We start from the raw sequence: 24,651 nt of genomic DNA on the forward strand, positions 1-24,651 counted from the left end.
GCCGAGCTTGAAATCAAACTGAGCCGCAAAGCCCGATCTGAGCCGTAAAGCCTGTCGTCCCCCTCCGTCGAGCTTGAAATCGAGCTGAGCCGCGAATTAAGCCCGATCTGAGCAGCGAAGCCCGTCGTCCCCCTTGGTCGAGCTTGAAATCGAACTGAGCCGTGAGCCCGTTGTCCCCCACCGTCGTCCTCTCCGCCGTCGACCCGGCCAAGCCCAATCTGTTGCAACCACGGCGGCATGGGGGGTTTGCTCGATCAGGCCTCAGAAAGGGGAAAGAGTGAAAGACCTAACATTACTGGAAAAGAAATAAATAATTTTAAAAAAAAAAGATTAATTAATGATAATAATATATATTAATAAAAAAAAATACAAAAATAAACAAAGGGGCAAACCGTCCAGAATTGAATCTGGACGGTTTGCCCAAACCGTCTAGAACTTATTCTAGACAGTTTGGACAAAACCGTCTAGAATTCCAGACGGTTTGAGCCAAATCGTCTGGAAATTCATTTCGCGACACCTTATCCTAGACGGTTTTAAAACCGTCCATAATAAACCGTCTGGAATTGTTTCTAGACGGTTTTTTTTCAATTTCTAGACGGTTTAAAACCGTCTAGAATTTGTGTTTTTTTTTGTAGTGAATTGAGGATTGTTGTTATTTGTACCGGGAGTTCTAATTAATTTGTTTGGTTTGATTATATTTATGTTGTTTTCCGGTAGTTGTTCTACCGGAGAATGGGAGAGGAGAGAACATGAGAGAGAGAGAGAGAGGCGTGAGGAAGAAGAAGGGAGGTGATCGATTAGGAATTGTGAGAGGAAAGAGGAAAGAGACCGTGTATGTTTTAGGATTATAATAATCTATTGGGTAGTTATAGTGCTACCCAACCTAAGCAGGTCCATAAAAAATAAGGAGATTGCTATAGCTTGTTTTTTGTAACATTTTTTCAAATTTTTTCTATTTTAGGGAAGAAAACTACTTATAGAACATCTGTTACTAGTTCTTTTAATGATAGCAGTATATTTAATCTACTAAACGAGACAATGAAGTAACTGGGTGGGGACACAATGTCTGTGTTTGGATGACTTTTTTTCCCTGGAAAAGGTCATTTAACCTATTACTGTATCAGCTCCAATATTCCTTTCCACTTTGTGTCGTTCCTATGTCTACGTGTTGTGGCTTGTTGTCTTGTGCTTTACTTCAAGTCTTTTTTCTGATGGTTTCTTGGAAAGTTCCCTCTTGCTCTGGTCCAATCTATTCAACTCTTTATTCTAACTTGTCATGCATGTGCTTTTTTGCCCAAACAAAGGGTTTTTTTTTTTTTTTTGGGGCTATAAGCCAGGTCTCAAACTTTTGATCCTCTCGTCAAGAAAAAATATATATATATATATATATATATCTTAGTCCAAAAATATGTGATTATTAACACATAATCCAAAGTGTTGCTAGATGGGAGTCGATGGTTTTTTTTCATCATAATAGTTTGGAAATAAAGTTATGAAAATGAAAGCAGAACAAGCAGAGGGGATGAATGTGTAATTGACTGACTCCTTGGACGACGGCAGCTCGAGTTACAGGAGGATGCAAGGGCCAAAACACTGCTTTAGCTTTGTCTAATGGCATCACAAATCTAGCAGAACAAGAAAGGAAGAGCAAATGGCGAAGAGAAAATGGACTGGTTAGTTCTTGCTAAGCAACATGCTGCAAATGGCTGGACCCTGTTTTGCTAAATCAATCCAGGAAGAAATTGCTTCATCAAGAAAGAGTGGTACATCAAGTGTTCAAGGTTGCCAAATCAATCAATGAGAATGTTTTGCTTGAAATGCCTGTGCCGGCCATTATCCAAGATGCTCTTCTCAAGGTAATTAAACTCTCTCCCGTTTAAAAGCTTCTTAATTAATCTGCCCTTCTGATATTTTTGTGAGGAAATCTTTCTGCATGTACAAGTCTAATATGAGTACTTACTATTTTATGAGTTTACTCTTACTAAACATTTTTTATTTTTATTTTTTGTCTCTCTTACCAAAGGCACCTCACCAGAGGCCAGCTTTTACTTTGTAAAAGGTTATGAGTTTAAAGCTTGAACAACTTGCTAAGTTGTGGCCTAAAGAAAAAAAAGAATAACATGCTAACTATGCAGAATTGCTTACATATGAACTGTAGTTTAGTGCATTTTTTGGCCGGTAGCTACTCAACCTAGCTATTAAAAACAAGAAGCTATGAACAGAGAGCAAGGGAAATCCTCATGCATCTTTGATCCTTGCCAAAAGTGGATACACATGCAAAGTTAAAGTAGATTGAAAACGTTCATTTTGATGCTTTTAGATTCAGCCAGCTAACATTGACACATCAAAATGAAGTGGGACTTAGTCTGCATGCTTGTGACTTGAAAACTATCTACATCATTTGATTATCATTGCTTTATGATTAAAACTTACTGTGACGATCCTTTTTTTTTTTTTTTATACAAAACATTTCATAAACATTAATCTCTTAAAATGCAAATGGATCCTCACGGTGGCACGATGATGTGTCGCAATGCCAACATATGGTACATATCCCATAATATGTACCTTGTAAATCAAAGTTCAACATCTAACTGCTATGCAGCGGAAAACATAAACCTAATAGTGGAAATCACAACTTAAACATCTATTATAAATTAATAACAACAAGAGCCATTTAACATCTATATATTTAAGTCTTTTCTCAATATAAATACATAACTGAAATGGCTTTATACAATAACAAGTGACACGGCATCACAAGCCATCAACAAAACTTATAAAATAGAGGACGCCCATGGTCCTGCAATTACGACCGTCGTGGCGAACATCGGTCATAATATCCCACGTGCACATCCATAACACCAATACTACGAGCGGAGTACCTGCAGCCAGAAAAACATCATATATACGGTTGTGGGGGTTTGCCACATCCGTATAGGTGAAAGAGTGAGTTTGAGACCTAATAATAATACAATAGTAATTCTGTAAGAATTATAAGGATTATGTGAATATTTATACGTATGTAGTGAAATTTATGTCCGATAAACAAAACGCTCGAGGAGAAAAGAAAAATGAGAAACTTCATTTAACTCGCCTAAACTTTCATTTTTTTCTTGTGTATTTACGAAAACATCCTTAATTTTGGGGCTATAAAGAAGCCAGGTCTCAAACTTTTGATCCTCTAGTAATGAATTTTTTTTTTTAAAAAAAAAATTCATAGTCCAAAAAGATTATTAATGAAAGAAAACATAAAGCTAAAATAAAATAAAGCGGAATAATAAAAAATAGAGACTTGCGAAAATAATAAAAGACACATACTTAAGGTGGTTCGGCAGTATGCCTACATCCACACACGAAAGCCTTATAGGCTACATATTGCTTTTATTGAATAATTGAATACAAAGAGTGCTCTCTTATTTATAGAGAGGAGAATGAGAATAAACCTTCTATCTTAGCAATGCGGGACTATCAACATATTATCTTTAACAATTAACACATAATTCAGAGTGTTGCTAGATGGAAGTCGATGGTTTTGGTCCTTGGATGATGAAAAGTTTAAAAGCTTTTCAAATTTTAAAAAGTTTACAACATCACCCTCTCGTTAGGGTTCGCGATTAAAATAGATCGAATATAAATGCAATATCTCTTATACTCCTATATTTAAAAAATTATTTAATTTTTAAATAATTAAAAATTACCAAAAAAAAAAAAAAAAACATGAAACCCAGTTAGCTCGACAGCAATTTTTTTTTCTTTTACAAAAAAAGTTAAAACATGAATATTTTGGGTATTTTGACGTCTTATATTAAGATTTAACATAAAATCCTAACGAATCGGTCATATTGCAAATTTTTTAAAGTTAGATACATTATATTGCAAATTTTATATGCCATGAGTTACCTACATATTTTACTTGTGATTACGATGTAAGAAATTTCATATATGTCCCTATGACACACCAGTAATTATGATAAGAGTAAGTGAAAGCGATAAAATTTCAGAGGTAGAAAGAAAAATAACGAGACATTTCCAAAATTTGAAACGAAGAATACCCGCCACCATAAATATCCAGACCACAAAATTGGCCCCTCCCTCCTCACAATTCCAAAATCCGTACTCTGCTCCAGAAATTTTGAGCGCATTGAGAGAGATGAAGAAGAAAGGGAATCACAGGTCCTCAGTAGCGGAGCTTCTGGAAATGCCATTGCCAAAGGCAGCTTCTCCTCCTCCTCCTTCTCGTACAAACGAGTCTCCGAAATCTAGTATTTTCATCAGCAGCAAGAACACGCTCTCTGCATCGAAGTTCAAGAAGGACAAGTCGCTGCCTACTGCTCTCAACTCCCTAAGCAGCGTCTCCGATCTTAAGGACCTCGCCTCTTCACACCTCGACGATCTCAAGCGTCACATCGATCGCTCTCACTCCGAGATCCTTAAGGAGCTCGACTCTTCCCAGTCTCGCCTCCACAAGCGCTTCAAGGTCTCTCTCTCTCTCTAGACAAAGATTGCGTTTGCGTTTATTGGCAATTTGAGTTTTGTTGAGTGCGACTCGTTTGGTTGCTGAGAAAATAGTCCAAGAAAACAGGAAATTATTATAAATTTCTCTGTTGAGCGGTGCTCTTGAGCGCCCAATGTCAAAGATTTTTTTGAGATCTAAATTTTTTTTCTCCACATTTCTTTCATTTTCTGAGCTGCCAAACGGATCAGTGTAAAAAGCGATATATCTAAGAATGATATTTAGAAATTTGATGTTCTGATTTTACAGCATTCATTTAGTTTTTATCGATCATTGCTAACTCCTCCAAAATAATATCGTAGATTTGGCTTTGTTTCCCGAAACTCCATTTTAGATTTTGTCAATAGGCTATGTTAATTAACCTTCTAATTTCTTTGAGTTCCACGCGTCACTTAATGAAATCGTTTTGCTGTGTTAAAGTGGCTAATATTCCATTAATCGGAAAACATATTTTCAACAAGACAATGCAAAATGTAGTTCAATCGCAAGTTCTAGATCTAATCAATAAAACTTGCTTAATAATTTTCACTATTTTTTTTATCAATTATTTTCATGATTTCTATATTAAAATTTTATTTGTTAATCCGTCACCGTGCAACCACTGGATTTGCATCTGGATTGAAATAGTTGAATTGTGGTTAACCAATTGCTCAAAGATACATTTGATCAAAAGCATGTTGATTGATGTAAAAACAAAGGATCTTGTGCTTTATCAAACTCAACACAAAATCTATTTTTAGTGTACAATTTGTACCATGCATTGGACTTTCCAAATCATATGATTTAATTATGTCCAATTTACATCTTTTATCTTAATTAATGCGTATTTTGTCTCATAGTTGTGGTCGTTATATTTCAAGTGTAATTATGATTGAACTAAGCTTGAATTCTTGAACTTTGGATTTTCCAATGTGATCTTATGCTTTTACCATTTCAAGCTTCCACAAGTTTCACTTGCATGTGAAAAAGTCTATTCAAAGGTCCAACTCAAAATGTCTGTAAAAAGACTAGATCTATCTTCCTTCGAGGGCCCAAACCTTTCACTTTTCTTTGGTTGTGATTGTGAAGAATGCATGATGCTCTTCATTCTTTATGGCTGAATTAGACCCCTAGGTTACTTTCGATATCTGTAATTTTTTTTTTAAGTGCAGCCTGGTTGACCAGACCAGGAGAAACAAATGCCAGAATCCTTCACATGGTTGTTGACCAACTTCTGGGTTTTCTCAGCTAATTATTGGCTCTGTTTTTCATTTTCTAATTCCCTAGATTCAGACTCAATCATGCCAACGATTGATGGATGAATCAGAGAAGGAATACAAGAAGATGTCAGAAAGGATCAGTGAAAGTCGGGAAGCAATGAAGGTGTTTCCTCGGTGACAAACACTGCCGAGTTTTTCTGATGTCTTTTAGTAATTTCTCAAAGTAGTCCGGATGATTCTTTTTCAGGCTTCATATGGAGAGTTCATTGCAGATGCACAGGGCAGCGCATCTCGTGGTATGTTACAATGTCTTTGCTTACATGACGATTTATAGGGAATGTGACCTTGATAAGATAACCAAACCTGATTATTTTGCTGCATTGTCATATCAACTAACAAAACAATAGAAACAGAGAAATTGCAAAATAGTTTATGCCCTGATTACATCTTATTTATGATTAGTTTATCCCATATCTGGAGATTGGATCTATGGTACCCCTATTATGAGGGTGCGGACATTTGCACAAGGGCATGTACTCATGCATGACAAAATCTGAATGGGTTTCATGATCCTGTTGCATTACCATGTACTTATTGATCGATATCTTCAAATTCACACTGATAGTAATGAGACGATTCCTACTGAAACAGCATTACTGTCAAAATGATCTAATATCGAATTTTGTATGTTGAAGTGATAAATAGATGAAGCATGATGATATGTAAATAGTCAAATTAAGGAGGCACCGGTTGATTCTGTTTCAGCAGTTTATAAACAACCATCTCATTCCTTCCGATAAATCTTTTGTTTTCGTTCAAATTTTTCAGCGTGCAAAACATCCATCACTGAGCTTTCACAATCCTGTGAGAAAGCAATTGATGTTCTCCGAAGCCGATTTGGGATTCCATCAACTTAGCCATCACTTGTCCATGCCCCCCTCAGTAACTGAAGTTTTTAGGTGAGTTTTTGATGCTTGATGTCTTTCATTATTGGTGTCTTTGTTATGAACCTTAGAATTCTAAGGTAAATAACGGTAAAATAACTGGAAAATAAAGATAGATTTTGACACTTAAGAGCACTCCGAATGGCTTATGTATTTCCACTTTTAGGCTAGAATAGATAACCAAAGTGCTAAAAAGAGACTCCATTGGCTTATCTATTCAAACTCTAGAATAGATTTTACTTAATTTTTTTTTTTCTTTCTCTCCACGTTCTACATGAAGCATACTGTCAAATTTTGCCAATGAGATCCCATAAATATCTCAATTAGTTGTGATATTTTACTTGCACAAGTGAGAATATTCCAAGTTGCTTTAAGATTGTTCATTTGTTTAATCGCTAGTAATAATAAAAGGATAATCTTTTTCTTTAAATTGGTATGATTGTTTAAAAATTATTGCGTTAGAAGAATGACAGATTTAACAAAAAGACTATTAAAAAATGACTATTAGAAAATTTGTGAAAATGACCGTAAAAAATTCGCATTAGAGAAATGACCGTTTTAACAAAACGACCATTGACAAATATGACTAAATATGACTATTTAAAAGAAAAAGGGACAAAAAATACAATAATGAAAAAAGTAATAAAAAGAATAAAGAAAGAATATAAAGTTAAGAATAGATAATTGGATGTATGATGCCTTTTAAAACCCATTAGCTAAACTAGATAAAGTGAATTTTGGTTAGTTATTTTAGATTAAGATATATATAAGCCATTGAGAGTGCTATAAAAGAGTCAATCCCTGGCCTCCACTCACTTTATCACACGGTAAGGAGATGAAATATTCAAGATAATATTCTGAATATTTAATTCAAAGGAACTGTAAAGCTTAAATACATATGACCTGGTAGCTCATAACTTGGCTACTGACTCAATAATAAAACACTGATAAGAGCACTCCCAATGGATTATCTATTTGCAACTTTAAGCTAGAATAGATAACAAAAGTGCTAACAAGAGACTCCATCGGCTTATGTATTACAACTCTATAATAGATTTTTCTTAATTCCATAAATAGTGTAACTCTACAAGTAGAGTTATACTATTCACTTATCTATTATTTTTTTTATTATTTATCTCCACCTTTTTAGTTTTGTTTTTTTTTTTTCCTTTTTCCCTCCACCACTCCATGTTCTTTTTTTTTTTTTTTTTTTTTTTTTTCTTCTTCCTTTATAGTGGAGATCTAAGGAAAATTGTGTAAAGTAATGGAGTTATCAAGCGGGACCCACATGGAAAAAAAATACTATAATGAAAAAAATTAAGAAAAATAATAAAAAAATAATATAGAGTTAATAATAGATAATCGGATGTATAGTGCATTTTAAAACTCATTAGCTAAACTAGATAAAATAGATTTTGATTAGTTATTCTACATTGAAAAATATATAAGCTATTGAGAGTGCTCTAAGTACTGACCCACTACTATGTGATAACTGATCCACTACTTCATGATACACATGGCTCACGACCATAGCCTTTAGCCCATGTCTACCCACTAACTCCTAACAGATATACCCACTACTCCTATTTAAATTCTAGAATGCTCTAACATATTCCTTTTAGCTAGAAGCACTTTGCAATACAACATCTTTATTGAAGATAAGCATTACATTGAAGTACATATATATATAGTTCTGAATCAATGATACTTGGAGAGCATTTCAAAACATGAGTCAATAATTTTGTCAACAGCTCTAAAATAGATATGCCTCCAATTCTTTTTAATGATTAGGATCCCAAAGAAAACCCAAAATCCGAGTGCATAAGATACAGCAACAAATCCATAGAAGAATAAAGGGCTATCGATTATTCTAGTCTCTTCCTTTTCATCCTCATGTCCAGGTTCAAGTTGGTTTGTAGGTGAGCAGTTTCTCGGCAAAGGGTCTCCACAGAGATCCAGATTTCCATCATAGCACTGCGACTCGAAAGTTGAGAACTGCTGCTCAAATGGAACTCTTCCAGAAAGATTGTTATAGGCAACACTAAATACTGATAGAGAAGTCATTCCAACAAATTCATAAGGGATTCCCCCACTCAGCTTGTTGTGGGATAGATCAAAGCTCTCCACATTTTTCAAGTTCTTAAAAGAATTTGGAATGGGGCCAGTTAGAAAATTATTTGACAAGTTCAAGGATCGAAGCTGTGACAATTCTCCCATTTCAAAAGGAATGCTCCCTGTCAATTTGTTAGATGACAAGTCAATTAAAGTCATCAACGAGAGCGGGATACCTTTGAAAGTATATTCCTCATGCTTTATTTGCAAGGACGTTACAATTTCTGATTTTAATTCTATTCCAATTGGAAGTTCCGGGTAATACTGTCCCTTATTTTCTATGAAATAGTTAGAGCTTGGAGAACTCTTCTTCCATAATGTAATGTTATCAAGGCAGGAGGGAATACCTCCTGAAATATGATTATCAGATATATCAAAAACTTTCAAACTTTTCATTTGACACATTCTTCGGAGTAGGTGACCTTCAAAGTGATTTCCACTTAAAAGAATTGCCACCAAGGAAGGATGATCATACAACCACTTTGGAATATTACCAGACAAGTTATTGTTTTGAATATCTAGGATTACCAGAGAGGGACTGTTTGATATTGCGGGTGAGATCATTCCTTCAAATTGATTGCCGCTGAGTTGTAAGCTCTCCAAACTTGTCATGTTGGAGTCCCTTGGGAGCATTTCTCCTTTCAATTTATTGTTTGATAGATTTAAATATACCAGTGGGGTGCCATCTCTAGTCAAATTTTGCGGTAATGTCCCTGAGAGCATGTTATTAGAAAGGTCTAATATTACAAAAGCCAGATTACCAAAAGACCAAGGAATGATGCCCTCTAATGCATTTGAGGACATGTCAACATTGGATAAGCCTGGAAGAAGATGTCCAATATTTTCAGGAAGAGGACCTTTGACCTGATTATCTGATATGTCGAAGGATCTAAGTGATGAAGTTTGATTAGCAAAGCAACCAAGAAAAAGAGAACCATCAATTTTGTTACTTCCCAAGGATAAAACTCTGATACTCGAGTTCAATAGCAACTCACAAGGTATGCTTCCCTCTATTAAGTTGTGAGACAAGTCTAGCCAATACAATGAAACTTGGGTGGTGATGAAGCTTGGGATAACGTGACCATTCTTCTTGTTAAGGCTGCAATTTGCCAAGTTTAGAAAACTTAGCTGAAAGGTTGGAACCCATGAGGGAGATTCGGTTTCAATTTCCAAATTGTAGTTGCTTGAAAGATCAAGGTACACGAGACTTGAAGCATTGGCAAAAGTAGAAAATGATAAAACCCCATCTAATTGATTGGCAGAAACCTCAAAAAACTTAATCTTGCTTTGTTTGGAGAATATTGATGGAGGTAGATTACCATGAAAGCGATTACTCGAAAGATTAAGGTATTGGAGACTTGAAGCATTGGCGAAAGTAGAAAATGATAAAACCCCATCTAATTGATTGGCCGAAACATCAAACATCTGAATCTTGCTTTGTTTGGAGAATATTGATGGAGGTAGATTACCATAAAGACGATTATTTGATAGAATAAGATTTTGAAGATTTCCAATCATCCCAAGACAAGAGGGAATAACGCCTTCCAATCTATTATTCTGAAGATCCAAATAAGATAGATGATTTAATCGCTTCAGTTCGCAAAAAGCTGCATCAAAGTGATCGAGTGTGAAAAATGAGTTCCAAAGTAGTAATATATATATATGCTTAGAAGGCATAGAATTAAAATAGAAATAAAAATGGTAGCTGCGACTAGGGAGTAAATACTTCTTCCAAAGAAAATGTTAGTCAAATTGGTTTGAAAAAAAGCAAACACAGCAGCACCAAAATAATGAACAATCTAATTTTCGCACTTGTTGTTACATCTTGCTTTATAGGTTAATGAGATTTTATGGGATGCAGTCGAATTTGAGAATTATGTGAACTTGTGTATTTAATGAGATGGAATATTGAGGTCAGAAAATAATAATCCAGTGTATGTATTATGTGAACTCTTAAGGTAGGATTCTCTGCAAGATCTCAAGGTATATAACAAGAATTGCAGAAGAAGGAAAAACAGAGCATAAAAGATGGAGAGAAAAGAATTCTCGATTGATTTCATGCACTGGGTGCTTACAGTATATAAAGACTTTACAAAGGAATAAAAAGCTAACGGAAGAATAACAAAACGAATCTACAATGTACAACTCACTCTAACAAAGAAAATACAGAATATGAATATACAATCCAGCTCATCATAACCGTCTTGGAGACCTTCTAGAAGATGCTGAAAATCAATTCATACACCTATCGGTTGATGGTCTCTATAGGTGTCTTATTAGAATTGTGATACTCCCCCTCAAGAGGAAGGTATAAATTAAATAGATTCATCTTGGACTTTAGAAACTCAAAAGCAATCCTGGCAAAGGGTTTGGTAAAAATGTCAGCAACTTGATGCTGAGAGGTAACATGCATGGTGCGCAGTAGACCTTGCTGGATTTTATCACGAACGATGAGACAATCGATGTCGATGTGTTTAGTGCGTTCGTGAAAAACTGGATTTGCGGCAATGTGGAGAGCAGCTTTGCTATCACAAAAGAGTAGAGCAGGCTGTGGATGAAGAATGGTAAAATCCCGAAGCAAAGCAATTAGCCAAGTAAGTTCACATGAACAAGAAGCCATGGAGCGATACTCGACTTCAGCAGATGAGCAAGAAACAGTATGTTGTTTCTTTGATTTCCAAGAAATGAGAGAAGCGCCAAGAAAAACACAAAAACCGGTGGTGGAGCGGCGAGTATCAAAACACCCTGCCCAATCACTATCACAAAAGGCTTCAAGTTTAAAATCAGAATGAGATGGATACAGAAGACCTTGACCTAGAGCGTGCTTGAGGTATCAGAGAATCCGGAGAGCAGCATCCAGATGTGGTTGGCGAGGACTGGCCATGTATTGACTGAGAACTTGAACGAGATAGGCAATGTCAGGACGTGTGATGGTCAAATAGATTAAGTGACAAATTAATCTTCTGTACTGAGAAGGATCAGGAAGAAGAGTCCCATTGTCCTTGGAGAGTTTTAAGTTGGCTTCCATGGGAAAGGCAAAAGGTTTTGCTGCAAGGAGCCCACTGTCCTGAAGAATGTCGAGTGCATACTTACGCTGGCAAACAGAAATGCCAGAGGAATTTCGAGCAATCTCTAAGCCTAAGAAGAACTTGACTGGTCCCAAGTCTTTAAGGCGAAATTGTGAATTAAGGAACTCAGTAAGAAGAGTAACAGCTGCAGTATCATTACTGGCAATGAGGATATCGTCAACATAAACCAGTAAGGCAATAAAAGAAGTGCCTTGTAAACGGGTAAACAGGGAGTAATCAGCTTTGGATTGTACAAAACCATGATGAATTAGTGTCGTGGAGAACCGAGAGAACCATTGCCGAGAGGCCTGTTTTAAACCGTATAAGGACTTGGTAAGCCTGCAAACCTTGGACTCCCCCTTGGCAGCAAAACCGGGTGGAAGTTGCATGTAGACCTCTTCATCTAAGGTACCATGTAAAAAGGCGTTGTTGACGTCGAGTTGATGCAAACACCAATGATTGGCAGCAGCAAGGGCAAATAGTAAACGGACAGTGGTAAGCTTAGCCACGGGAGAAAACGTCTCGTGATAATCAAGACCTTCACACTGAGTGTACCCTTTTGCAACTAACCGGGCCTTATATCTTTAAATTTGGCCATTAGACTTGTACTTGACTTTGTAGACCCATTTACAGCCGATTGGTTTCTTGTTGGGAGGTAAGTCAACAAGAATCCAAGTATGATTCTCCTCAAGGGCAGCAATTTCAGCTTGCATAGCTGCTCTCCAATAAGGATGTTTAACAGCTTGATGATAAAATTGAGGTTCGAAAGTTGGATGTAAAAGATGGGAAGCATAAGGGAAGATAGATTCATGAAAAGTAACATCTCGAGAAATAAAAATAGATTTGGTGTGAAGATCAAATAAAGTGTATCCTTTAACACCAGATGGATAGCCTAAGAATAAGCATGGTTTAGCGCGGGAATTGAATTTAGATCGAGAGCGAGTTAATGTTGAGGCATAACATAAACTGTCGAAGACTCGTAAATGAGAATATGTAGGAGGTTTTTGATATAGAATCTCGAATGGTGATTTGTTGGAAAGGGATGGTGTGGGGATCCTATTGATTATGTGTGCAGCAGTAAGAATGCACTCTCCCCAAAAAAATAAAGGAAGATGTGCTTGAAATCATAAGGAACGAGCTACATTGAGTAAGTGTTGGTGTTTACGCTCAACCACGACGTTCTGTTGTCGTGACTCAACACAATTATACTGATGTAAAATGCCTTTGGAAGCAAAAAATTCAAACATAAGAAATTCGGGGCCATTATCTGTACGTAAGCTTTGAATTTTATAAGGAAACTGAGTTTCAACGAGATTAACAAAAGATTGGAAAAGACAACGAGTTTGAGATTTATGCATCATCAGAAACACCCAAGTAAATCTACTATGATCATCAACCACAGTTAAAAAATAATGAGAACCATTTGTTGATGTAACCGAGAAAGGACCCCATATATCGCAATGAACCAGTTCAAAAGGTGATTTAGTGATGGAATTGCTAATAGGAAATGGAAGTCTTTTTTGTTTAGCAAGTGGACATATGGTGCAAACATTTTTGGAATTAATAGTAGAAATGCCCGGAAAAGAATTATGTAATAAACTAAGCCTAGAAGATGATAAATGACCTAAGCGATAGTGCCAAATATCATTCGATACATTTTTTTATTGAAACAACAGAAGAAACAAGAGGAACAGATTTTGATCGCACCAAGTAAAACAAACCATCCTTCTCTTCACCCACTTCAATTGTCTCCCAGCTGGTCAAATTTTGCACAAAACAAAATTTATGAATAAATATAAGACAACAAAGAGTGGATTTGATAAGTTTACTGGCAGAGATAAGATTGAAAGAGAAAGAAGGGACACAAAGGACGTCAGTTAAAATCAAGGAATCTGAAAATTTAACGGTGCCAATATGCGTGACCAAAGCAAATTGGCCATTAGGTAATTTGACGTGTGAAGATATAACTGCAGTGATAGTCGTGAAATGGTGGATGGAACTGACCATATGGTCAGTGGCACCTGTATCGATGATCCAAGGCTGTTTACGATGATATTTTGATGCAACAGTGAAAGTTGAAGATGAATAGAAAACAAAATGTCTTTTATTCAATGCAGAGGAAAGAAATTTACCTGTCACCTTTGAGAAAAGGTGATCCTGGTGAGAGGAACTACCTACTTGATGGACAGCAGGTGAAGGATCAGAGGAAGCGGGTTTGATGAGAGCTAGCAGCTGCTGGCATTGTTCCTGTGTGATGGAGAGATGAGGAACCGGCTGGTGGTCTGGGTCCTGAACATTGTTGGCCGAATGAGAGCCACCTTTGTTTCGGGTGAACTTAAAGCCTGGCGGGTAACCGTGTAGGCGATAACACTTTTCCATCGTGTGCCCAATGATTCCACAATGGCTGCAAGTTGGTTTATCTTTGCGCAAACCTTGTGGCTTGCCAGAGCGAGATTGAGGTGAAGAAGTAGTTTTATTCATCATGGCAGCAGAATTATGAGCAAATTATCCAACAGATGCTGAGGCCTCACGTTGACGTTCTTCTTGAAGCACTAAGGCAAAAACCTTATTAATTTGAGGTAATGGGTCGATTAACAGAATTTGTCCACGGATATGGGAGAACGTATCATTCAATCCCATTAAAAATTGAAAAACATATTCGTGATGGAAATACTCATGAATAGTTTTCATTGACCCACAAGAACAATAAGGAATAGGACGATAATTACTGAGCTCATCCCATAGTGCCTTGATCTTAGTAAAGTAAGCACTGACGAAGAGATCATCTTGGGAAAGAGCAGATATGGATTTCTGTATTTGGTAGATCCTAGGCTCGTTCTTCTGTGAGAAGCGTTCCTTGAGATCGATCCAGACATCTGCAGCATTATCAATATAGACAACACTGGCAACAATATCTTTAGAAACCGAGTTTAGAATCCATGAGGTAACCATCGTATTACAACGAATCCATGCATGACATTCAGCGCCTGACTCATCGGATGGCTTACTCAATGAACCGTTTAAAAACTAAGTTTATTCTTAGCGGTAAGGGCCATCACCATGGAACGACTCCATGTGTGGTAATTATCACCATCAAGAAGTTGAGAAACAAGGACAGTCCCTGGACTATCTCCATGGTGGAGATGATAGGGAGAAGAGTTGTCAATAGTAAAACTTGAAGAAGACATGAAAAATCTTTTAGAAGAGCTCTGATACCATAACAAAAATTGCAGAAGAAGGAAAAACAGAGCATAAAAGATGGAGAGAAAAGAATTCTCGATTGATTTCATGCACTGGGTGCTTACATATATAAAGACTTTACAAAGGAATAAAAAGCTATCGGAAGAATAACAAAACGAATCTACAATGTACAGCTCACTCTAACAAAGAAAATACAGAATATGAATATACAATCCAGCTTATCATAACCGTCTTGGAGACCTTCTAGAAGATGCTGAAAATCAATCCATACACCTATCGGTCGATGGTCTCTATAGGTGTCTTATTAGAATTGTGATAGTATATATGAGAGTCATTTAGAATTTCAGGAATTAGCCAAAATTAATTGAGTTGGAAGGTGAGAGAGCAAATAAAATTAAATGAAGCTGAACAAATTATTATGGGATTAGAAAAGAAAAAAGAGGAAAGGAAGAGTTGTCACGTACCTTGGAGCCCTCCTCCAATTTGCATGTTAGACAGTGTTAGTTCTTCGAGTTCATCAAATAAGGTGAACAAGGTTACATTTGGATACCATGTACTTCTTGATGAAGTGTACTCCCCTCTCAAAGATATTATGGTAACTCCTCCAGCAATACCGTTACAATCGATGATTTCACTTGCTTCACAACAATCCCTTCCGTCCCAGCCCGCAAGGGAAGAAGCATTTGTGGCGTTTTTGATCTCCAAGAGAGCTCTTGTCTGTTCTTTGCAGCATTCTTCACCAGATGCCAAAGGGGATAAAGCGATAGCCACAATCCAAACAAAAATGACATTTTTAGCAAAACAAGTCTCCATTTCTCAACAGATTCTGATTGATGCAACTACGGAAACGAATGGCTACTGCCTTTATATATATATTGTTGGCAAGTCTTGGATCGCATTTTCTGGAGATCAAGCTGTACTGTGTATTGGAAATAGCTTTGGAAATTACTACATGTTTGAACAACTTTCGGTTTCCTTTTCTTTTTCTTTCTTTTTGGAAATTGCAGCTGCTTTTCAAACTTCAAATTATGACCCAAGACCCCAAACCAAGAAGCACGTAAAAGCTTTAGTCAAAAGTAGTTCATATAACTCAAAAAAAAAATCAGGATCCCCTCAAATTTTTTGCCCGAATTTGATATAATTCGGGCAGGTTGTTGTGAGTAAGCATTTATGAGATTCACCTGACCGGATAAGCAGTTGGGCAGTCCAACTTTTATTTGGTCAGGTGCGTCTCATAAATGCTCACTCACAACTATCTGTCCGAATTTTATCAAATTCGGGCAAAGAATTTGAGGGGATCTTAATTCCAAAAAAAAAGATAAAAAAAAAGTAGTTCATATATATATAGGCGGGGGAAATAGCTTGGAAATGACTACATGAATGAACTACTTTTTGTTTTGTTTTCTTTTTCTTTCTTTTTCGAAATTGCAGCTGCTTTTTGAACTTGAAATTATGATCGAAGACTCCAAACCAAGAAGCACGTAAATGATTTACTCAAAAGTAAATGACTACATGTATGAACTATTTTGGATTCCTTTTCTTTTTCTATCTTTTTCGAAATTGCAGCTGATTTTTAAACTTCAAATTATGACCCAAGACTCCAAACCAAGAAGCACGTAAATGATTTAGTCAAAAGTAAATGACTACATGTATGAACTATTTTGGATTCCTTTTCTTTTTCTTTCTTTTTCAAAATTGCAGCTGCTTTTTAAACTTCAAATTATGACCCAAGACCCCAAACCAAGAAGCACGTAAAGCTTTAGCCAAAAGTTCTAACGCTCACTAAAAATTTAGGGAAAATACATGTTGGGAGACGTTTTACCGACTCTCAACCGGTGTTTTAATTAAAAAAAGTATTTTTTTTTTTTTTTTTTATCAAAAGGAGGCGGACAGGCCTCAAAATTTAGTTTGAAAATTTGTCCGAAAGTAGCTCATGTTGAAATTGTATGGTTGCCTAATCCTTTTTTATGACTCCCGTGATCATCATGATTAAAGTTAATACATTTAATGTTATTTATCAGAGATGAGAAGATGACGGTTTGACTATTGTGGCATCAATAAATGATGAGTAGCTACTGTGTATTGAAAATTGCTTGGAAATGACTAAGTACGAACTACTTTTGCTTCTTCTTCTTTTTCTTTTTTTTTTTTTTTTAAAAAAAAAAAACTTGAAATTATGACCGAAGACTCCAAACCAAGAAGCACGTAAAAGTAGTTCAAAACGGAGACTTCGCTTTTGAGTTATCAAATTAGAGAGGAACTGACACAGATTAGTTAGAGTTATTCGTATTGCATTGAATTTGAGTGTGGAAAATTGCACTGCATTTAAAGCTATTCCTTAATTTCCAACCAATTTCCAATACAGATCGACTGCTCTTCAGAAAACGTGTGGAAAATTGCAGTGCTTTTAAAGCTATTCCTTAATTTTCAAGCAATTTCCAATACAGACAGCTCTCCAGGAAACGTGTGGTTGGACATGACGGGTCGGATTTAAGCATTTCAAATGATATATTTATGGGTTTTTTTTTGTCATTCTAAAAATGATTTAATTTTTAAAATTATTATTTGATCAAAATTTAATTTTGATCGATCGTAAGTTTAATGATGATTTTAATAATCATTTTATTTTTAGAGAGACACAAAAAAGATATAGATATAACATCTAGAATTACTCATTTCAAATAAACAAATTTTCTTGAAACTAAGGTCGAAAAGATTCTTTCAATTTAATTTAATATAAAAAAGACGTGTCCTTTTTTAGTATGATATAAAATGCACTTTTTTTTTTTAAAAAAAAAGTAAAATTCATTCCAACTTGGTTATTACTATAAAAAAGAAAAAAGAAAAAGAAAAAGCACATATTTTTACATGTTCAACGGATACGTATAAGTTTTTATAGACTGGATTACTTCCTTTAACCTTGTCCCTCTTGGATACATTGGCAACTTGTTTCTAAATTTATATATGTATCAATTGGAGAAAAAAAAAAGAAGTAAAATTCATTCCAACTTGATCAAAGGTATAGAGGTATATGTGTATGAACGCAAATTTCCTCTCAATTCCCATTATCCATCTTCCTGTACGTTAACGTAAAACCTCACATCATTTCAAGACTTGAAAGCAATGGTCGTCGTCGGGACTTGGATCGGGGGGACACTCTCTTCATGACTCCCTTGATTTATGCCGTGAATCTAAGAGAAATAATTATGGCCCATCACACTTAGCATGAAACAGGATTAGTATGGCTAAAGCTTTTTGATTTGGGCCTTGTGTGACGACCCTTTTTTATTTTTTATTTTATTTTTTTTTATATATACAAAACATTTGCATAAATATTAATCTCTTAAAATATAAACGGATCATCATAGTGGCACGACGATATGTCGCAAAGCCAACATATGGTACATTCTCCATAATATGAACCTAGTACATCAGAGTATAACATCTATTCATCTATGCAGCGGAAAACATAAACCTAAATAGCGAAAATCTTAACATAAACTTCTATTACAAATAATCATAAACAAAGAGCCATATTAAATCTATCTGTTAAGTCTTTCCTCGATATAAATACATAACATAAATGGCTTTACAAGAATAAGTGACACAAATGTCACAAGCCATAAACCAAACCTATAAACAAGTGGACAACCCGTGGTCCACCAATTACGACCGTTGCGGCGTGCTTCAGTCATAACATCCAAAGTACCCTTCTACAATGCTATCAACTACGACCGGAATACCTGCAACCAAAGGAACATCATCTATACGGTTGTGGGGGTTTGCCACATCTGTATAGGTAGAATTATGAGCCCACCGCCTTAGCATAAATAATTACACTAAGACCTCAGAGGTATACTATTCACTGAGTTTTCGCAAAGAACCAACTTTTCTCTTCTAGTCATGCGTACACTATAACAGCCACCAATTTTATAAACTTCTGTTTTGAAAACCCCCATAGCTGATATAGCATACACTGACAAATAGAAAGCATTTTAACATACTAGGCATCTAATATTATTCGTAGGAGATTAGTTATAGAAAACAATGACATTTAAATCATGCAACCATCCGATACCAATATACATAAGTTCTTTTTCTATCGAGACTCTTATGCATACTAATACGTCTAGCAAAATTACGATATACTTATCATGAAAACATCACACAATTTAAACAATGCTATGCATGCTCATGATAGTCTTTTCGTTCATTATGAGCCTCACGCTCTCTTCGTTATTATGAGCCTCACGCTCTCTTCTTTATTATGAGCCTCACGCTCTCTTCATTATTATGAGCCTCACGCTTTCTTCTTTATTATGAGCCTCACGCTCTCTTCCATTATTATGTGTTCATGCTTTATGTTTTACAATTCAAACTCTATACTCCTACTCTTTGCAAATCATGCTTTCTGACTCTATATTCCTATTCTTTGCAAATCATGCTTTCTTCAAATACCATGAACCAATCAACATAAAATTTCATCATTCTTCTTTGCATAATTAAATTGCAACTGCAACACACTTTCAGATACTTCAAATCAATTCAAAACCTTTGATTCATGCATCATTTCGTAACATCATTGATATTTCAACATAATTGAAACTACTTAAAACATCAAAAACATACATGTTAACACATCGTTAGTTCAGTAAGAAAATCATATATCATTTGCATTTCTATAAAATACATAAAAATATATTTTCTCAATGAGTAGAATACTCACCTGGCTGCATTGGACTTATGACTCGAACTCTACATTGGAGAACCAATTGAAGTCTCCAATCCAGACTCTATCCTGCAAGTAATTATGACGTCAGACTAGCCATTGAATCCCATACCTTTATAACACCTACACTACCCGCGTACTCACACGTCGCGTTACCCGCTTCGAAGTCTAGTTAAGGATCCTAAACTAATATTAGGTTATTATTTAGACTAGGTTCTTATTTTATTCCACTTATCATCTCTAGGACACATTTACTATCTTATTTGACTACTTATTATTATTATTATTATTAAGTCACACTATCATTGTTAATGCTTTTATAGCTTGTTACTCACCTACATATATATATATACATATACATGAATGTATACGATGCTTAAACCCCATCCAATGATACACTAAAATGCTTAGTGTACATGAATAGGTAGATTAGTTACTTAGTTACCTACTTATCATTATTAACAATTAAGTCTTATAGTTGGTTTATCCATTTAAGCAAATTAAGTGTATTTGGTCCATACACACATATATATACACATGTGTGTATAGGATGCTTATCAAGCTAAGCATTTTACTTGGAATCAATTTGTTATTAGTTCACAAACTCATATCAATTTTATTACATCCATTTCGATGTCTAAATTGTTATCTATGTTTACTTGACTTACTCATTGATTCTTGTATTTCTTTTATAGATATCTATTCATATATTTCACTTTATCTTTTTATTCTATTAAGCATTACAACGTATTTTCCATCTCGACCATATTTGCTATTTGCACAAAGGATCTAAATACATTAGATTCACACTCTTCAGTTCCTCTCAACAAACAAAACCTATCCAAGCAACCACCAAGTAAAGTAAACTATCCTCATCAATAACCAATTGGGCATAGCCATCAAAAGCTATCAAAATCATAACAATTATAATCATTAAACCACCATTTACTCTCAACATTCCATATACCTCTTAATCCAATTTTCACTAAAGCCTAATATCTATTCATCAATTTCCAATGAAAATCCACTCTCGACAACCTACATGGGAACTAAAATCTTATTACATAATATAACACAATTCTATTACATAAATTGCCACACTTCCATCACTGAAGTATTAGACCTAGATTTCACCTTATGAAAATCCAACAATGTTCCATAGAAAACAATGAATATCTTATCAACTCAACTCTTAAATCAGCCACCTAATCCATATATAACAAATTTGGATAACATCAAGAACCCCAATCCATGGTTTCAACCAGCCATAGCCAAGTAAAACACCCATCAAAATCACTCCTCAACTCGATCAAGGCTCATAGCCATAAATTCCAAAACAGCCCCTCATTTGCAACCAAAATTCCATCAACAACCTCAAGAAAATATTATCAAATAATCATACATAAACTATCTCTAATAAACCTTCAAATCTAACTATCTTTAAGCATCAACCACCATGAAAACCACCCGAAATCATCTAATTATATACCAACAAATCCAACTCCCAATTTCTAATTCCACCAAAATACACCCATTAAAATCACCCTCCATAAACACGGCCACAACAATAAATTAACCAAACCCAACACTTAACATCATCCAATAATTCCACACTATCATAATCACTCTAAATCAGCTCAAGAATCATATCAATTAAAATAGCCCTAAAACAGAATTCCAATCTTTCTCCATATTAGGCCGATCAAACAACACCACAAATTCACCATTTCAACACACATGGTCACAACAAGAAATCCCAAAACCAGCCCCCATTCACAACCAAATTCCATCAATAAACCTTAAGAAACATCATCAAATCACATACATATATTCTACCATTCAATTTCCAAAACAGAGGAATTAAATCAAATACCAAAGACCCATAATCCATTTCCAAACAGGGGAAACCCATACCAAAGCCACAACAAAAATCAAATCCCAAATTAGCCCTACAATCTCAAATAAACCCCCATTCGGATTTGCAACCAAAAATCTTAAACATTAACCATTGAAAATCAACCCAAATCAAAACCTAAATATCAAGGATCAAACTACATCAAACCAACAACCCATTCGGTTAACAACAAACCAAATGGAAATTCAACCAAAATCAAAGACAAGGGGAAGAGAAACCTTACCGAAGCAAGGCCGGAAATCGGCTCTGGTTCGTCGGAGAACTCGCCGGACTACACCACCGAAAGATCGGGTCTCACGGGTTCTTGGGTTCGGGTCGCGGGTTGCGGGTTCAAGCTCTTGGGTTCCGCCGGAAATCGAGTCCTAGGCACCACCATAGTCGACCCACCGGTAGAATCGGCCGGAACTCGCATCGCCGGCGTCGATCCATGGAGGATCGGGCTCCATCTCCTCAACTCTCCCGATCTCACTCTCAATCTCTTTCTCTCTCTGCGTTCGGGTAGAACAAAGAAGGAAGAAGGGTAAAAGAAAAAGAAGAAAGAAGAAGGAAAAGAGATGGGCGTGCGGATCCAAGAGAAAGCAGGGGAAAAGAAAGAGGAAAAAGAAAGGAAAAGTAGACACGTGTCGTGTGTGTGGGGTTCTAAAAGAAGATAATGTTATCTTCTTCCAACAAATCATGTGCTAACACATGGCAATAGAATATTACATTTTATTATTCCAGTTATATTACTTTGTCTTAAACCTATTTTATTCCAATCATATAAATTTATCTACTTAGGATTTATTATTAGTCCCATCAATTCAATAAATATAATTTATTAAATGCTACACTCCCTATTTATTTTCTTGATCTTTACACCTTGAGCCGGTTTTAATTTTTTTTTGGGGGACTTTGAGCCGGTTTTAATTTTAATTTTTTTTTTAAAAATATTAATAATTTTTGAATCTTTTGGTACAAAATTAACAAATCAAAATACAAATCCAAAATATCTATTAAAAAAAAATACGAATCCAAATAACCAAAACTTCAATGAAATTAATTTTTGAACCTTTTGGTATAAAGTTAACCCTTGAATGCAATACCATGTTAGCAAGTGGCAAGTGGCAAGTGGCAAGTGCCAAATCATTTATGAAAAAAAAAATGTTATTGAGGAGTTGCCCTTTTAAGTTATCAGATTTTGTGTTTTTTCAAGTTTCACGGTTAGATCGATTAGTTTTTGTTGGGTTTATTATTATTATTTTATATGAATGACGACTTGGTACTTGTTGATGTGGCATTGCATTGGAGTGTTGACGTGTGGACAAACTATTAACTTTGACACTAAAGTAATAAAAAGACCTATTTTAAACTTAGACAAAACCTAAGGATCATATTCTTGAAATTGAAAACTCAATATGACCTACAAACCCAAAACGAAATTAATTGGTTAAAATTGAGGGATTTGATGAGTCTTTGACTTTATAGTCTTATATTTATGTTTCGATACTACCCGAACCAAATACGCAAATATGAATCGTCACCCATACTTTAAACCAAACATATTAATTAACTTTATCATGTTATTTTAGTAACTAGCTAATGTAATAATTTTTTTTTAAAAAAAAATTGATATCTTGATAACCGTCTTGTCAATTTCCGTCCTCATTTGTAGCATTTTCTAATATATATATATAAACCTTAAACAATTTTCGGAGTTTGAGTTTCTAATTTTCAAATCATCAGAGTTTGTCGTTGTCGGAACTCAGGAGTCCTGGGCCAATTCCGGTCTTAATTATCAAATATCAGTTGAACGGAACAATATATATTTAAATGTCTAGGTGGGGGAAGCACTATTGCACTATCCAGAAGGCCCATCCGCCTAGTTTTTCTACTTCCCCAAGAAACGAGTCAACTTGCCATCTGCTATATACCTTTCAACCATTTCCCTCAGGGTTACACAAGAGCTGGTCCAATGGCCGTACGAGCCATGATATTGGCAATATTTGTGAAGGTTCTGGGGGAGTGGTTTTCTCTTAATCGGCAGAGGATCCTTGTAATTCGGGTCCTCCTTAATCTCCATAAGGACTTCTTTTATATGAGTGTTTATTGGCGTCCAATTATAATCCTCCACTCTTTTAACCTGCCGGCGCTCCATAACTCCCTTTACAACTTTGATTTCCTTCTGCTTTGGCTTCTTCTCTGCCATCGGACTTCCTCTTGAGGCTTTCTCAGCTCCTCGAAATGCTCGAAGAGTCTCCTCCTGATTCACAAATTCTTCAACTCCATCTAGAAACTCCTGCAATCCCTCCGCTGGCCTTTTTGCCAAATCCACCATGAGAGCCTCATCCTTTCTGATGCCTTGGTATATGGCACAATGAATAAACTACTCACTCTGACTTTCTGTAGCTAATCTTTCTTGATTAAAACGCAGCAAATAACTTTTTAAGGATTCTTGGGGGCCTTGCTTAATGGACATCAGCTGTTGTGCATGCTTCTTCCGGACAATACCTGCCATGAATTGCGGTGCAAACTTCTTGGCTAGACTTTCAAAACTCGTAACTAAGCGGGAGGGAAATGCTCTAAACCACTCCCAAGCCCCTCCAGCCAAAGTGAGAGGAAAGGCTCGACATGCCACTTCGTCTAGAGTGGCATGCAAGACTATATGTGCGCAGAAGCTTGTCAAATGTTCAATCGGGTCCCCCAATCCTGTGTAAACCGGTATATCAGGCATTTTGAACTTATCCGGGAGCCGATATGACATTATTTGGTCCGTAAATGGAGATGTCGTACTTGAGAACAAGCTATTGGCCACTATGCTTTCCCTTTAGCCCGTGATTGTGCGGAGCCCACCAAGTAGTCATACTGCTGTTCTAACTTGATCAATTTTTTGGCCCACTCTTTCTTCTCTTTTTCGCTTTCTCTTAGTAGGTTGGCAAGCTCCACCTCTCCATTGGCACTGCTTTCATCTTCTACATTCTCTTCTACGTG

General features: G+C 35.9%; 3 protein-coding genes and 1 long non-coding RNA gene across 4 annotated transcripts; 1 reads left to right on the forward strand and 3 right to left on the reverse strand.

The window, feature by feature from the left end:
• Positions 1-4,118: 4,118 nt before the first annotated feature.
• Positions 4,119-15,883, forward strand: LOC133854917 (uncharacterized). Its single transcript, XM_062291191.1, has 5 exons — positions 4,119-4,480; positions 5,783-5,878; positions 5,963-6,011; positions 6,544-6,674; positions 15,771-15,883. Exons 1-4 carry the CDS (start codon positions 4,154-4,156, stop codon positions 6,630-6,632), a joined length of 561 nt encoding a protein of 186 aa, XP_062147175.1. The 5' UTR covers positions 4,119-4,153; the 3' UTR covers positions 6,633-6,674; positions 15,771-15,883.
• Positions 8,358-15,902, reverse strand: LOC133854918 (receptor-like protein 56). The gene is made up of 2 exons (XM_062291192.1): positions 15,505-15,902; positions 8,358-10,378 (listed from the first exon to the last, which is right to left on the reverse strand). Exons 1-2 carry the CDS (start codon positions 15,851-15,853, stop codon positions 8,358-8,360), a joined length of 2,370 nt encoding a protein of 789 aa, XP_062147176.1. The 5' UTR covers positions 15,854-15,902.
• Positions 15,903-18,520: 2,618 nt separating this feature from the next.
• LOC133853733 (uncharacterized) lies at positions 18,521-22,252 on the reverse strand. The gene is made up of 3 exons (XR_009896727.1): positions 21,908-22,252; positions 19,767-19,838; positions 18,521-18,831 (listed from the first exon to the last, which is right to left on the reverse strand). It is a non-coding gene; the product is annotated as an uncharacterized LOC133853733 (long non-coding RNA).
• Positions 22,253-23,551: 1,299 nt separating this feature from the next.
• On the reverse strand, positions 23,552-24,424 carry LOC133853931 (uncharacterized). The gene is made up of 2 exons (XM_062289953.1): positions 24,172-24,424; positions 23,552-24,021 (listed from the first exon to the last, which is right to left on the reverse strand). The coding sequence occupies exons 1-2, from the start codon at positions 24,422-24,424 to the stop codon at positions 23,552-23,554; spliced, it is 723 nt and encodes a 240-aa protein (XP_062145937.1).
• Positions 24,425-24,651: the final 227 nt, after the last annotated feature.

Source organism: Alnus glutinosa, chromosome 13 (genome assembly GCF_958979055.1).
Source record: "Alnus glutinosa chromosome 13, dhAlnGlut1.1, whole genome shotgun sequence".
Classification (NCBI taxonomy): domain Eukaryota; kingdom Viridiplantae; phylum Streptophyta; class Magnoliopsida; order Fagales; family Betulaceae; genus Alnus; species Alnus glutinosa.